Source organism: Triturus cristatus, chromosome 8 (assembly GCF_964204655.1).
Source record: "Triturus cristatus chromosome 8, aTriCri1.1, whole genome shotgun sequence".
NCBI classification, from domain to species: Eukaryota; Metazoa; Chordata; class Amphibia; order Caudata; family Salamandridae; genus Triturus; species Triturus cristatus.
Genome location: NC_140591.1, coordinates 1,245,214,087 through 1,245,229,385, shown reverse-complemented (window position 1 = coordinate 1,245,229,385; position 15,299 = coordinate 1,245,214,087). Strand labels below are relative to the sequence as shown.

General features: G+C 46.3%; 1 protein-coding gene across 1 annotated transcript in view; it reads right to left on the bottom strand.

Annotated features, from left to right (window-relative positions):
• DDX3X (DEAD-box helicase 3 X-linked) overlaps positions 1-15,299 on the bottom strand; it is a 545,023-nt gene that overhangs the window by 399,170 nt on the left and 130,554 nt on the right. Inside the window, exon 4 of the mRNA XM_085622939.1 lies at positions 10,006-10,140. Coding sequence (XP_085479065.1) covers positions 10,006-10,140 — 135 coding nt within the window. The remainder of the gene's footprint in view (positions 1-10,005; positions 10,141-15,299) is intronic.

The window sequence follows — 15,299 nt, the reverse complement described above, 5'->3', positions numbered from 1 at the left end:
ACCTGGACAATATGGAGTCCTGGCGACGAAGCAGTCCTTGAGGGCGACCGAGATGCAACTTCACCCTCCTCCGAGGCAGCAGCAGGGTCTTCGTCCCTAGACGTCGACTTATGCTTCTCCTTTGACGTCAACCCGTGCTTCTCCCCCCAACGTGGGGTGATGCGTGGCAGGAGTTAAGGACCTCGCCGTCCTCAACGGAGACCTAGACAGTCCATGGCGTCGTAGTGATAGACGGCGAGTGCTCTCGCCTCCTCAACGTAGACTTCAATGCTAGATGTCGACTGGTCTTGAGGTCTCTTCGCCGTCAGCGAACTTAAGCGACGGAGAATGCCTCGACGTCGATCGAGCTTAGACATCGATTGACTGGCCTCCTGCACATACCTAGAGCCCAAGGTAGTCTGCTTCGACGTCAAAGCCTTTCGACGACGGAGACTCGCGCCGTCGCGACGTCAGAGACTGTAGGCCTTTTCTATAACGGCGGTAATGACGAACAGTCTGAAACCTGCCTTTTCTTTGATGCTGAAGAGGCAGAATGATGCTGGCGTCTACGTTCCTGATGAGGCGGTCTCTCGACTCCCAAGGCTACTTTCCCACCGGGCTAATCCTCAGCTTAAAGGCGAATCCTCTCTTCATCACGTAGAGACCTCGTAGAAGACTTCTTGTAGTGATAACACAAATTTATACCGTGACTAGAAGGAAGATGGGCGATACACACAGAATGTGGATCTGAAATGGCCATCTTCTTTCCACAAGCTGGACAGTTGCGGAAAAGAGCCGGCATTCTCACAGGAAAAGATGAAGAATTTGTCAGAAAAATATGATAAACTTCAACCAGCACAGGAGAACCGCAAAAAACCCCAAAAAATATATTCCTGACAGAAAAGTCAGAAAACTGTCGTTCTCAAGCTCCGGGATCCTCACAGAAGGAGCCTGAAAAAAGGAACTGTGGGGCATTCTGGGAGCAGAGTGATCCCTTTCTGTACTAAGACAGTTATTCTTATGCAGCCTATGGGCCAAACTATTATAGTGTATGGTCTCTATTACAAGCAGTCTTGAGACTTGTTGTACAAGTAAAACTGGTGTAATATTGGCCGTTTGCCCCATTTGTTTTTGGACTGTTTGATGGGGCTGCATATTTACATGTATGTAGGTATGCATACATATGTAGGTGTATGGGGTTGAAAGTCTTCTGCTTTATGTTCTGGGCATACACGTGTGTGTGTATATATATATATATATATGTTATATGTTATATGCGCTCCGGGATCCCGCACGTGGGTGGGGATAATTCACCGCTTATGACTTTGATGAGTATCTACTGGAAGAGAAACACAGGCCCTGGCACCTGATTGGCAGGAGCCCAGGGCACACGAAGTCAAAGGGCATCAGTAGTCTGGCCACAGCAAAAACAAAAAAAAGGGAGGAGGATTTACTGCAACAGAAAGCCACTTTTCACAAGCACGTACAGGGTCTTTAAAAATATCAGCATGTTGCATCATGCCTTTTTACATGGGTAAAAATTGCATCATCCTATGAGAGCTTCCTTGTGTTTCAAATACAAAAAAATACTCTTCTAAAGAATCCTTATGTAGTATGACCCCCTCCATGGTATGATGCTGCTCTGCAAATTAACTTCGGATATGCTGTGTTGTCATCAAGAGGGGACTGCTTCGTAGCGTATAGGTCAGGATCATTATCCATTGGAGGATCAATGTTATAATCATTCCAAGGATCTATTGGTGGTGGACTTTCGTCACCACTATAATCAGTATCAGGTTTATGTGTTCGGAGAACCCTATGGTGTAATGTCTAAAGGGTTTTGGTTTCATGGGGGGTAAAGATAGTAGAGGGGTTTCAGGAACAGGTTGAATAGTGCTTGTAGCCATGTCCTTTTTCTTTAGAGTAATTTTGTATGCTCTGAAGGAATGTTTCTTTTGGAAGGTGTGACATTTATAGCTAGTATGTGTCAAGTGTCTGGATTATTGTACATTTTTCACCTTTGGATCCAGTTTTTCCTGCGTAATATCCAGAATCTGTTCAATGAGCATACTTTGTTCTCAGCGCCGAAATTTTCGGAGCTGAACTGGGCCTGTCTTTATCCTGTGAAGCAAAAGATTTCCGTGCTGAAGGTAGTTTCTCGACTCAGTCCAGAGCCGGAAAGCTAGTCTGTTTCGGTGGGACGCCCGAGAGCTGAGCGTTGAAAGCAGTCTATCGGTGCTGACCATGGCCAGAAGGCAGTGGTGGCCCAGAAAGCCTTTTGTTTGATGGAAGAAAGTTTGAAGGGCAAAGGGGCTTTGTTACTCGCGTCATACTGTCCTGCTGGAAGGTCTTGAGACAATAGCTCAATCTCCAGTTCCAAGTCTGATTGACTAGAGAGGGCCTAGACGCCTCCATCTATTCCTGCTCGGCATCTTCCCTGAAGTAATCCGTGGTGTGTTCGATGTTCTGCCAATGCATGTCCCTTCATCGAGCCAGACAATCCTGTAAAGTCTTCTTTGATCAGAACGATCGACACACGTCACAATCTTTGTGCTCGGGTGAGAGGTACAAGTTGCAGACTTTATGCAGGTTGGTGCACAGATACTTGGAGTTCAAACAAAAAACAAGAGCAACCTGCATGTCCATGCGAACTGGTTTAGCTAAGCAGCCAAAATACAGTTGTTCACAAGGAAGTCATTAAACCCAAGAATTACAATTTTAGCAAGTAATTATTGTCTAGCACAATTTTTAAACCTTGCAAAATCGAGGCAGGAGCAAATGTGTAAATGGCTAATCCAATGATGAGGTGCTAAACAGGGAAACTAACGCCTTTGTAAAGGTTCACTTTGATACACTGGGTTCAGGAGAGCTTTATCCATGGACCAAGATTTTACCCAGACGATATCAAGTAAGCCTTGTAGGCAGGTATGTGGGGCCGTTCCTATTAATTATTTTAGGAATAAGACCAGTTTAAATAGCTTTGTTACTGGTAGCCAGTGTACTGCTCTAACGTTGGGCACAGAAGGAGAGCCAGGCACGAGTTTACAGACCAGTGGGGCACCAGTGTTATGTACCACCTGTAATTTGGAGGAGGGTCTTGATGGCCGCTAACAGAAGTGCATTCCTATAGTCCAAACAAATAATAATGAGGGCTTGAACCAATGTGTTTCTGGAACTTATTCGAAGCCAAGGGAACACAAGCAGCTGTAAGGTGCCAAAACAGGTGGCAAAAATGAGGTCACCTGTTCCTCCATGGATAGCTTATTGTCAACCGAACTGCCAAGATTGTTGACCACTCCCTTAGTGCAGGGTGCCAGACCAAGTTCTTCTGGCCAACAATATTTGGACCAAAGTTCCTGCGCTTTCCCAAACAAACATTTCGGTCTTTCCTCCACCGAGTTTTAAAAACCTCCAACTTATCTAGGCTGCACCTTTCTCATACAATCAATGAATTCAGCTTTAAAACTCTAGATCTTGCCCACTTCATTTCACCAGTTGGGTGTCAGGTTAAGAGGTTATTCCATAGGATTGGACCGTATTTGCAAGCTGGGAAACAAATTTTAAAAAGCGTAGGACTCAGGAAGGTTCCCCAAGATACCCGCTTATTTGGGACTGATATTTGAAAAGGGAAGGCTCAAGACCTCAGAGGTTCTATCAACCAGAAAGACTCTGAACTATGCTAGCGCTTTCGCATGTACGCCTATATCATACAGTCTTTGAATAAGGATGGACTGGGAAAACCGTATCGAAGGCAGCTGACAAATCTAATATCAGGATAGTCAGACTGCCTGCATGCAGCAATGAAAGAAGAAAGGAGTTTATAAAGCACGATGGCTACCCTGAGGCGTCCCAGTGCTAAAAAGACCTGCGTATGCGTGAATGGATAGAGGGACCTAGCTTGTAGTGGTAAACAGCAGCGTTTTTTGCCCCTTTCGAAAAGAAAGATGATTAGATTCAGAGCGTAGATGGAGAGGGAGAGAGTTCCAGAGTTTAGATGAATAAGAACAATCGTCCGCCAGCTCTTGTTCTCTTAATTTTAGGCACTGTGGTCAGGAACAAGGACGCTGACCTGAGATGTCTGGTTGGAAGGTAGGGGGAGATCAGGGAATGGTTTATGGTGGCGCCAGTTTTCCAAAAAGCACGATGAGCAATGCATAGACTCTTAAAGGAGATTCCTTTCCCTGATTGGGAGCCAGTGCAGTTTCTTTAGACCAGATTTTATTGAAACGTAGCGGAGAGCTTGCAGGAGCATTTGTGCTGCACAGTTCTGAATGACCTGAAGTTTGATAGTGGACTGGGGGGCCCCCAGATAGAGGGCGTTTCCCTTGGCTTCCTTCATAAAAACACAGGTAAATTAGTACTTTGTCTTAATGAAACTAGGTGCACCACTTACAATAAAGTGGTGCTTTTAGTAGTGCAAAATTGGAGCATTAAGAAAGGAATATGCTACTTACCAGTATGCATCTGTTCTTGGCATGTAGAGTTGCAGATCTACACACTTTTGCATAGATCGCCATCTGGTGTTGGGCCCGGATGTTTGCAGTTTGTTTTTCCTCTTGGAAAGTCTTTGGAAGTCACGAGGTCGGTGACTCCTTTGGATCGTATTGCGCATGGGCTTCGGCTCCATCCTCACATTGTTTTTCGCCAGCAGGGAAAGATGGAGCGTAGTAGTAACAGTGAAAAAACCCATGTGTGTTGTATCTAAATAAGATAGACTGGAACAGATACAGGTAGCCGGGGAGGCGCGTGTAGATCTGCAGCTCTACATGCCAAAAACAGATGCATACTGGTAAGTAGCATATTCCGTTCGAGGCATATGAGCTGCAGATTACACACTTTTGCATAGACTATAAAGCAGTTCCCAACCTTAGCGGCGACCACCGGTATATTGTTGCAGTAGTTTGAAATAGTGTTTTTAGTACAGCCTGGTCCACACTAGCTTGTTACTTGGTTTGCACATCTACACAGTAGTGTTTAGTGAAAGTGTGCGGTGTTGACCATGTAGCCGTTTTGCAGATATCATCTAATGGGATGTTCCCTAGAAAAGCCATAGAAGCCCCTATCTTCCGTGTAGAATAGGCTTTAGGGGGAACAGATAGCGTTAGTTTTGCTTTGTGGTAGCAAATCTGGATTCATTTTACAATCTACCTAGCTATCCCTGATTTTGAGATGGGGTTGCCCTTGTGTGGTGGAGTGAAACCGTTGTTTGGTCTTTCTGAAAGGTTGTGTTCTTTGGATATAGTAAAGTAAGGCCCGTTTGACATCTAGCGTGTGTAGAGCCCTTTCTGCAAGTCTGAGGTTGCGAGAAAAATACTGGTTTTGCAGAGTGAATCTTTCTGGATTCACTATGCTGTGCATTATTCCGCGATCTGGTGGTTGGGTCCAGATTCGTAGTCTCATTTGTGGTGGCAGTTACGGCAGAATTTAAAAGGTGTTTTGTCCATTCCTGCGCTCAGAGTTCCTGAGTGCGCATTCTCCGTTGGACATCGAAGATTGAGGTTCTCTTCCTTATTTGTCGTCCCGGCTCCATGTTCTTCCTCTCTGTAGTCTTTGCTTTATTTTTCTTCAATGACACTCGTGCTCTTCTTTCTTAGTTAAAAAACTCTGGAGCTTCTCGTTGACGATCCAGACCCAACAGCGGAAAAAAGAATCTGAAGATGGCACCCCAAGGGAGGGACTTCCGCAGGAAGCACGCCGACGTCACGAGAAGTACACCAAATGGTGGGACGTCCACGCCCACCTGGGCTACAAACAAAAACAAAAAAAAAAAACACAAGAAAGACTACGAATACGGACCCAGCCATCAGATCGCGGAATAATGATCGCGGAATAGTTAATTCTACAGATTGGTTTAGGTGAAAATGGGAAATTACTTTAGGTAGGAATCTTGGGTTGGTACGGAGAACAACCTTGTTCTTGTGCATTTGAAGAAAAGGTTCTTGTATGGCAAGTGCTTGTATTTCACTGACCCTTCTAAGGGAAGTGATGGCTACAAGGAAAGCTGTTTTCCATGTGAGAAATTGCAGTTCGCATTTACGCAAATGCTCGAAGGGAGGCCCCATTAGCCTTGTGAGAACAATATTTAAGTTCCACACAGGTGAGGGTGGTACTCTGGGGGGAATTTCTCTTTTTAGGCCTTCCATGAAGGCTTTAATGGCAGGTACGCTGAAAAGTGATAGGTGCTGCCTGTTTTGTAGGTAAGCTGCAATTGCTGCGAGGTGTAGCCGAATGGAGGTATATGCTAGATTACACCTTTGTAGATGGAGTAAGTAGCATATGATGTGTTGTATAGACCCATCTAGAGGAACGATTGTGTTATGGCAATAAACAACAAATCTTTTCCACTTGGCAGCGTAGCAGGCTCTAGTGGTAGGGCGTCTAGCTTCTCTAATGACGTTCATACAGTCAGGGGGAAGGTTTAGGTACCTGAATTCTAGGATTTCAGGAGCCAGATCGCAAGGTTGAGCTGAGCTGGGTCCGGGTGCCAGATCTCTCCATGGTTCTGGGTTAGAAGGCATGGTGAGAGGTGTAGCAGCGTGGTGTACCACGGTTGTCTGGCCCATGTTGGAGCTACTAGGATCAGCGTGAGGGAATGCTGTTGTAGCTTTCACACCACTAATGGAATGAGTGGGAGAGGTGGAAAAGCGTACGCAAATTTGCCTGACCAGTTCATCCATATCGCATTTCCTTTGGAAAATGGGTGTGGGTATCTGGCGGCAAAGCTTGGGCATTTTTTGTTTTCGTAGGTGGCGAAGAGGTCTATCTGTGGATGCCCCCACATATGAAAGAACGGATGAAGAACCTGTGGGTGAAGTTCCCACTCGTGGATCTGTTGTGTCTGTCTGCTGAGCAGATCTGCCACGGTGTTTTGTACTCCTGGGACATGTTGGGCTAGGAGAAAGATTTGGTGGGGAATTGCCCATCTCCATATGCTCTGTGCTAATTGAGAGAGCTGTGGATAGTGTGTGCCATCTTGTTTTTTAATATAATACATGGCCGTCATGTTGTCTGTGCGAATAAGGACTGCCTTGCCTGAAATCCGTGGTTGAAAGGACTTTAGGGCTAGAAAGATTGCTAGTAACTCCAGATGGTTGATATGGAGTAACTTTTGCTGAGTCGTCCATGTGCCCTGCACAGTGAGATGTAATAGGTGAGCTCCCAAGCCGGAGAGCGATGCGTCTGTTAGGATTATTTGTGGAACCGGGTCCAGGAACGGTCGACCTTTGGAAAGGTTTGTGGTGTTCCACCACTGCAGAGAGCGATGGGTGCGACCGTCTACCAACACCAGATCTGTCAGTTGCCCCTGGGCCTGGTTCCATTGGCTCGCTAAGCACTCTTGGAGTGGACGCATCTGGAGTCTTGCGTGAGGCACTATGAAAATGCAAGAGGCCATCAGCCCCATCAGTTGCATAAACACTCTTGCTGAAGTACGAATTTGTCGCAAAGCCTAAATGCTTGCAATCCTGCCTTTATTATTATTGCCCCTATAGCCGCCTCTTTGATAACCCCTTGTGAAGCTGGACTGAGTGGGGGGATTTGTAGAAAGTGGACGCGTTATCTAAGGAGTAGCCTCTAGATGTACTCCGAAAGGAAGAGCGGCGAAAGGAGCGCCTAGGAGGGTGTGACTGCAGGGCTCCCATGGACTTCGCCGTATCGGTGTCCTTTATTTTTGCGAGGGCCTCATCTACCTTTGGGCCGAATAGGTGGTCAAAGGGATGATTCAGGATGGAGGCTTGTACCTCTGGTTTAAATCCTGATATTCTTAGCCAAGCATGGCGACGGAGGAGGACGCTAGTATTAATGGCCCTGGAGGCTGTGTCTTCTGCATCTTAGGCACAGCGTATAGAGGTGTTAGTGATTGTCTTACCCTCTTGAATTAATTCATTGGCCCTAGTTTTATAACTTTCAGGGAGGTGGTGCATTATGTTTTCTAATTAATCATAATGTGCCCTATCGTATCTGGCCAATAGCGCTTGGGTGTTGACGATACGCCATATATTGGCTGCCTGTGACGCAGTGCGCTTTCCTGATGCGTCCAGTAGCTTTGACTGTCAGGGGGTGGTGCTTCGCCTGACGCATGGGAATTTGATCTTTTTCGTGCAGTGGAAACCACTAGGGAATCTAGTGGCGCTGGCCCTTTGATATAGGCAGGATCTGTGGGGGCAGCTTTGTATTTTTTTTCAATGCGTGGGTTAATGACCCTGGCCCTGACTGGGTCCTTAAAAACCTGGCGCATGCTTTACCACCCCCTTAAGCATAGGTAGTATGGAGGTAGACCTGTGTGTTATCAAATGTGTCAAGGAGGAAATCCTCCTCCACTGGGTCAGTGTGCAACCCTACCCAGTGATAGTGTGCCGCCCTTTGAAGTAGATGGTGGAAACTTAATGAGTCTTCCGGGGGAGATGGCCTGGAAATGTAAAGGTCATCTTGTGGGACGTCGGGAATATCTGGGTTATTGTAGTGGTCCCATGGGTCTGGGGATCCTGTAGGGGTGGGATCTTGGGGCACATCCCCTGTATTGTGATATGGGTCCACCTGATCATCATCGTCTGGAGACTGGGTCGGAGAGCGATGAGGTGGGAGGTGGAGAAGGCGGAGCGGGCGGAGGTGGAGAGGGTGGAGGTGGGGAAGGTATTCTGAAAGGAGAGGTAGCAGAGTCCTTCCTCTTTGGAGGTGGAGCCTGTTTGTCCAAATGTCTTTTTGGAAGAGTGCCAAATGTCCAGTTTTTGATCCCTGGTGAGAGTTTTTTGTAAGGGATCCGGTGTAAATAGTTCCTGTGACAGTGTTTGGTCCGTAGACGCCGAAGTCTTCAGGGCAGATTACTTTAGGCTTGTCCGTGCCAGTTTGCTTAGCACTGGGCTTGGGAACCTCAGATTTCTTGGTCGGCGCAGAGGTGGACTTCGGCTTGGAAGTGTTGGTGCCAAGGGCCTTATAGGGTTTGGTCGGTACCGAAGATGGCGTCTGTACGGAAGCACTGGGTTTCGAACCAGAGGGCTTCGGTGCGGAGCTCGGTGTTGAGGTAGAGGCCGGTTTCTTTTTCGGTGCCGAAGTGTGTTTCTCCGCACCGTTGGCAGGCTGGCTCGAGCCGCCAGAAGGCTTATTTGGCTTCTTCACCGGGCCCGAAGGTGGGGTGTGTGAAGCAGTGTCTCTGGTCTTGCCTAGGCCCGGAGGCGAAGGTGTGACCGAAGCCTTTGGTTGTTGGCGCGGGTGTGGGGGGTATATCACTCACGACCCTCTGCGCCGGAGTGATTTCCTCCACATCTGAGTAGTCTGCCTCGGAAGCACTGACTAGGTCCTCTTCGGTGCGCTGCTGTCCCGGATCTTCGATGTAGTCTCCGAAGATATCGACTGGAACGGAGGTCGAGGAGTGTGCCATGTCTCTTCGGTCCCCAATAGTCTTTTTCGATCTGAAAGACTTACAGGCCGGACAGTCTCGAGCCTCTTGTTCAGGGGAGAGGCAGAGGTTGCATACCTCAAAGATCGGTGTGGGGGAATTTGGACCCACAGCGAGGTCACTTCTTGAATGGAGTTCTTTCCATCAGCCGGGACCGGAGCTTGGGTAGGCCCGAAGGCCGCCGACTGGAACCGAAGATTTGTCGATGAGAAGGTGCGTTGATTGAGATCGCGATCGAAACAATACCGCGAGATGAGGATTCCGCTTCGATCGAACTGGAAAATGTTTGGAACCGCAGCGCGAAGATTACATCCGTGCCCGATGGCGGAAAAAAAACAATGAGGATGGAGCCGAAGCCCATGCGCAATACGATCCAAAGGTGGAGTCACCGACCTTGTGACTTTTAAAGACTTTCCAAGAGGAAAAACAAACTGCAAACATCCAGGCCCAACACCAGATGGCGATCTATGCAAAGTGTGTAATCTGCAGCTCATTTGCCTCGAACATTAACTTATCTTAATTGATTCCACCCTCTCACAAAAAAGCTGTATGTAACCCCTTTCACAAACACCTAAAATGCTTGATGCAATTATCTAGCAACAAAAACTGTAGAAAAAAAAAAGAAAACCCACCTCTATCACTGCTTCCAGGTCCACCTCTTGTGGCAAAACCACTGCGATCTCTGTCATAGCCATTCACTCTGCTGTCACGGTCATGAAATCCATTCACATATGCATTACCTCCACGACCAGAGTCCCAGGTGGTATCTTAAAATGAAGGACATAAACACCTTGCAGGTCAAAGTGTTATAATACTGCAGTTCAATCATACATGGCATATCCTTCAACTTAACATTTAGTTAAAACTAAAACACTCCAACGAAAAAGATGGATTCTATTTCAATGGCGGAATAAACACTACATTTAAAGAAAAAGAACATTTGCTGGAGACCCATGCTGCAGAGGTGCAACAGAAGAGATGATTATGAGTCAATTTCTAGCTTCCTTAGAGGCAAAAATATGGTTAAGGTTACCAGTGTGTGTTGGGGTGACATGCTAGGCAAGTTGGGTGATCAAGAGATTTGTGTGACGAATCAGATTCTAAAACCGGATGGAGACGCAGCGCCCACTGCGAAATCCAAGACTGAGCTAGATGAGCCATGGTGTCCCCTACTGCCACTAGTGAGTCCATTCAAGAATCACGAAAAGCTCAACCGCACGCACTGTTCCCCTGTACAACACTTCAAAATATGGCATCCAAATGCATTGATCTATCTCTCTTGTTTCCTTGCCCCCGGGCTGTGAAGCTCCAGTTGCGACATCAATAATGTGAGGAAACTTGATAGCACAATGCTGCGCTATTTTGTTTGTATTGAAAATTAGTAAAAAAATATTTCTCAGTTAACCGTGCTCTTGGTCATAACCATTTTCAATAATTTCATAAACCTCAGTACCATCTTCCACATGTAGGGTAGAAAAACTACTAAATGGAAATAGGAGCTCTTTGTTTACCCGGAAAGAGTTTGTTAATTAAAAATACAGGAAATAATCAGTCTAGCCAACGGTTTGTGTTCTAGATGCCATGCCAATACAGAGGGGTCCATAATTAAATAGTTGACTAGTGTTTCTTGTATGCTTTGGCCCATCTTAACAGAAACACCCAAAGAGTTAAGTGACCTCTGCAGGAGTGGAAGGATTAGGAAGAAAATAGGAAAGTCAGGCTAATCTGAAAATCAGAAACTCCTTGGGTAGGAAATCTGGACTTGTTCATACAACAACTCTACTATATGGAGAATCGTATAAGGCCTAATTGACACCTAGCAGTTGTAATGACCTGCAGTCTTTATCTTCAATCGCCATCAAAAAGCTACCTTTTAAGCCAGATGCTGCAACATGGTCTTATGGAAATCCTCACAATGAGGGCCATTAATTTAGAAGGTATGGTTTACCTGTAACTCCCGTTCTCTCGTAGGGGCATTTCCATGATCATCCCAAGCGTGGAAAGCCACACCCACCTGCAGGGATCCCAAAGCACTTTCTTCCACTATATCTTATCAAGTGCTGAAGTTAACCTTTCTTCAGGAAGGCTTTGAATAGTCACTTTGTCATTATGCAGCCTATAGAATTAGGCTGCAGTGGTCAAAAATCTTTATCTTGTTATAACAAAAGTGGAATGTCCAAAGAAACATGCAACTAAGGCATGAAAAACTTAGTAATGTAACAAAAAAGAAAAATCTTTCACAACCCTCTGTTATGTGACAGAAGAATGAAGTAGGGCAGTGTAGCCCATAGGCTGCCATTATAAGGGAAGAAAAAGGAGACTGCCTTTAAGAACTGACCTCCAATTTCACATGTTCAGCCGGAGGCCATTGACTCAAATTTTTTGTAGCGAACCATGAAAACACCTGTAATCCACCGGGGAGGAGGGAGGGTTGCTTATAATTATCATGGAAATACTCCTACGGGAGAACGAAACTATACCTTCTCTCATAGGGTCTTCCTTGTACAGTCATAAGCGCTAAATAGAGTAGCAAGCCCATACCCCCCCCCCGACGTGCTGCAGTAGACAAACAATAGGAAGATATACAGCTTATCAAAGCAAATCCTGAGAGACGCCTGTCCCACCTAAGCACCCGTTCTAGCAAAGTCCAGACAGTAGCGCCTAGTGAATGTGCGGACTATCTTCCATGTAGCTGCTTTGCAAAGATGTACCAATAGTTCTCAAGGCAGCAACCCTAGAGGAGTATTCTTTGGGTTTGCCAGCAAGTCTTATTAGCTAGTTGATAGCAGAAGAGGGTGTAAGACAATCCACCTGGAAACTGACTGTTTGGAGGTAGTCGGAACTGGGCCATAATTGATGAACAATTGCTGTGGTTTGCCAATAGAATCTGGTTTTATCTAGAAAAAAAAAAAACTTTAAAAGTCACTTTACATCCGGAGAGTAGCGCAAATGTTATTGCCACAAGGAAAGCAGTTTTGGTGGAGATGCTTTATCTTTGGGCTCAAAGGGTGTAGCATCAGACCTGAAAGAAACATGTTGAGTTCGTGTGAACCGGTCAGCAAAGTTGAGGCATTTTGTTTTCCACGGTTACAAAAAGGTCGCTAGAAGGAGTGCCCAACAAGCAGAAGATATCTTGTACGACATCTTCGTTCAGCAACCGCTTGTGGTTTTCGTCGAGAGCCCTGCTGAGCGCATCTGCTTGAACATTCTGAATGCCTGGAAGGTGAGTGGCTGTTACCTTCATATTCCTGTTGAGAAGCCAGTGCCAGATAGTCTGTGGCTCTTGAGACAGGGCTCTGTACCTTGTTACCCGTTCAGGTAGTAGATGGTGGTTGTATTGTCCGTCCGAACAAGCAGGCTGCCAGTCGTAAGCCACTGCTGAAACGCCTAGAGCGCCAAATGAACTGCGCATTGTTAGATGGATTTCCTTCGGAGACCATGAGCCTTGTATTGGCAGGTGACCCATGTGGGCTTCCCATCAGAGAGGGATCCATCACGATGGGCCGCATTGGATCCGGTTGGTGCAATGGCATTCTATGCAGGATGCTCAGAGACCACCACCACTTGAAGGACCTAATGACATGAAGGGATAGAAGAATCTTGTTTTCCCAGTTTCCTGACAACTGGTTCCACAGGTCCTCCAGATACTCCTGGAGAGGGTGCATGTGGAGGAGAGCTTTGGAGTTATAAAAGATGCAGGAGGTCATCGAACCGAGCAGTGAGGAGATCATGCAGACTGTTGGACGACACATTCGTTGTAGAGCGTGACATTTCTGGAGAATAGAAGCGGTGTTCCTCCGGAGGACACCCTTACTGTGAAGTGTGTTGATAGTTGCTCTGAAATAGTGCAAAAATTGACCTGAAAACCCAACCGATTAAGGAGGACGCAAGTCAATTTAAAACATAGTTGTACTTCTGGAAAGGTGGATGCCTTGATCAACCAGTCGTCCAGGTAAGGGTAGACAAAGATGTGGTGCTCTAGATGTGCTGCCACCAAGGCCATGCACTTGGAGAACATCCTGGGCCCAGATTTTAGACTAAGCTGTAGGACATTATATTGGTAGTGGTCTTGCCCCACGACCAATCTTCGGAGCTTCCAATGCTTCTTTGCAATGGGAATATGAAAATAAGCATTGTGCAGGTCGATGGAGCAAAGCCAGTCTCCCTGGTGAAGCAGAGGGTATATCTGGTGTAAAGCCAGCATCCTGAACTTCTCCTTTCGAATCAATTTGTTGGCAATCCTGAGGTTGAGAATGGGCCAGACTCTTGTTTTTCCCTTTTTGGCACAAGTAGTACCCTTGCCCTGCGACAGAGCGATCAGGTTTCACTGCCTTTTTGCGACAGTGTTTACTTTCTTTAGAAGGTCGAGGTGAGAGGCGTATGACCTTGGTGGAATGGCTGGTGGTGGGGCACTAAATCGGAACCATTTTTCACAATATTCAAGACCCAGTTGATGGTAGCTATGCGTTGCCACTCTCCTAGTTAATACGAGAGGCTTTCTCCTATCGGAGAGTGTAACAAGGGGGGGGGGGGGGGTGACAGGTTCATGAATTTGAGGTTGTAGGTGGTCGGCCCTCCTGGCTAGGTTCCTGGGCCGCATGTCCCTTTAGCTGCTTGCGCCAATATTGGTAGGACCTTTGGTACTGCTGCTGCCATCTCCCAGTCTGCAATTGAGGGCTTTGAACCCTCCGACGAAAAACGGTGATAGAGACTGAATAGGCATTGGTCCTATTTCTCAAGCCTAAAGGCTTTTAAAGTGCCTGCCTTCATCCTTGCCATTTCATCATCAGCATGATCCAAACAGAGTAGAGCCCAAAAATGTCAAGTTCTGGATAAGCAGCAGAGCATCAGGCTTTAAGGTAGTCTGTGGAAGCCATGCAGGTCTGCGCAAGGATACTCCATGGCAGTTACCCTGAGCTGCTAGAATAGAGAAATCCACCACACTAATGATCTGGTTAGAGACCATGGCGCCTTCTTGCCAATATCCAGAAAATCCTGCTGTGATCTTTCGGGAGGTGTTCTGCAAATTGGAGATTTGAATCCCACAAGGCTGTCATATTGGCCCAAGAGGGCTGTTGCACTGGCCGCCTTCATGGATGTAGCCGCAGGGCCTTGATCTGGAGGACCATATTTTTTTCTGGCGCTTGGAAGTCCCAGACTTTGCCACAGCTGGAGTAAGAAACAAGTCCATGGCTGCTCCCTCTTGTGCTGGGTCTTCTTGAGCATAAGGTCTTGAGGCCATGGCACACATGTCCCAAATTGTCACATAATTTAGATGAAGTAGTGCATCCGGAGTCAGTGTGTGGACTCGCAGGAAACCAAACCAAATGGTCAATAAACTGCACAATGTTATTTGCTGACTGTTTTCCCATCATTGCCAACAAAAGAGACCATATGATCTCGACCTCCGTGGAAATTTAAGGACTAGGTTTATATTTGGGATTACACCCCTATTTTTCTATTGTAGTTATATTGCGTTTAAAAAAAAATCTTTTGCATTAAATAACATTGTGCAGTTTACTGACTATTTGGTTTGGTTTCCTGTGAGTTCACACACTGACTCTGGATGCATTACTTCATCTAAATTATGTGACTATTTGAGACATATCAAGAGTGCCGAGATATTGAGTATTTAAGCTCTAAATGGGAGCTCTTAGGATCCCTCGTTAGACACCAGTGGCAGTGGGGTGTCTTTATTCGACTACCTTGAGGGGCACCGATACAATTAGTTCTTCTTATACACTGAACAGTTAGTTACTTTCTAAAATTGATGTGCATTCCTAATTGACCATCACTACCATTTGAGTGTTCATTAAGTCTTGAGGCCACATGTTGGTGGAGCGTCGAAGATCACCAAGGTAGATGCTGTTGGAAAAGCCATTGACATGTTCAGTTTAGCAGCACCTCTAACAAGAACTTCTTGAAA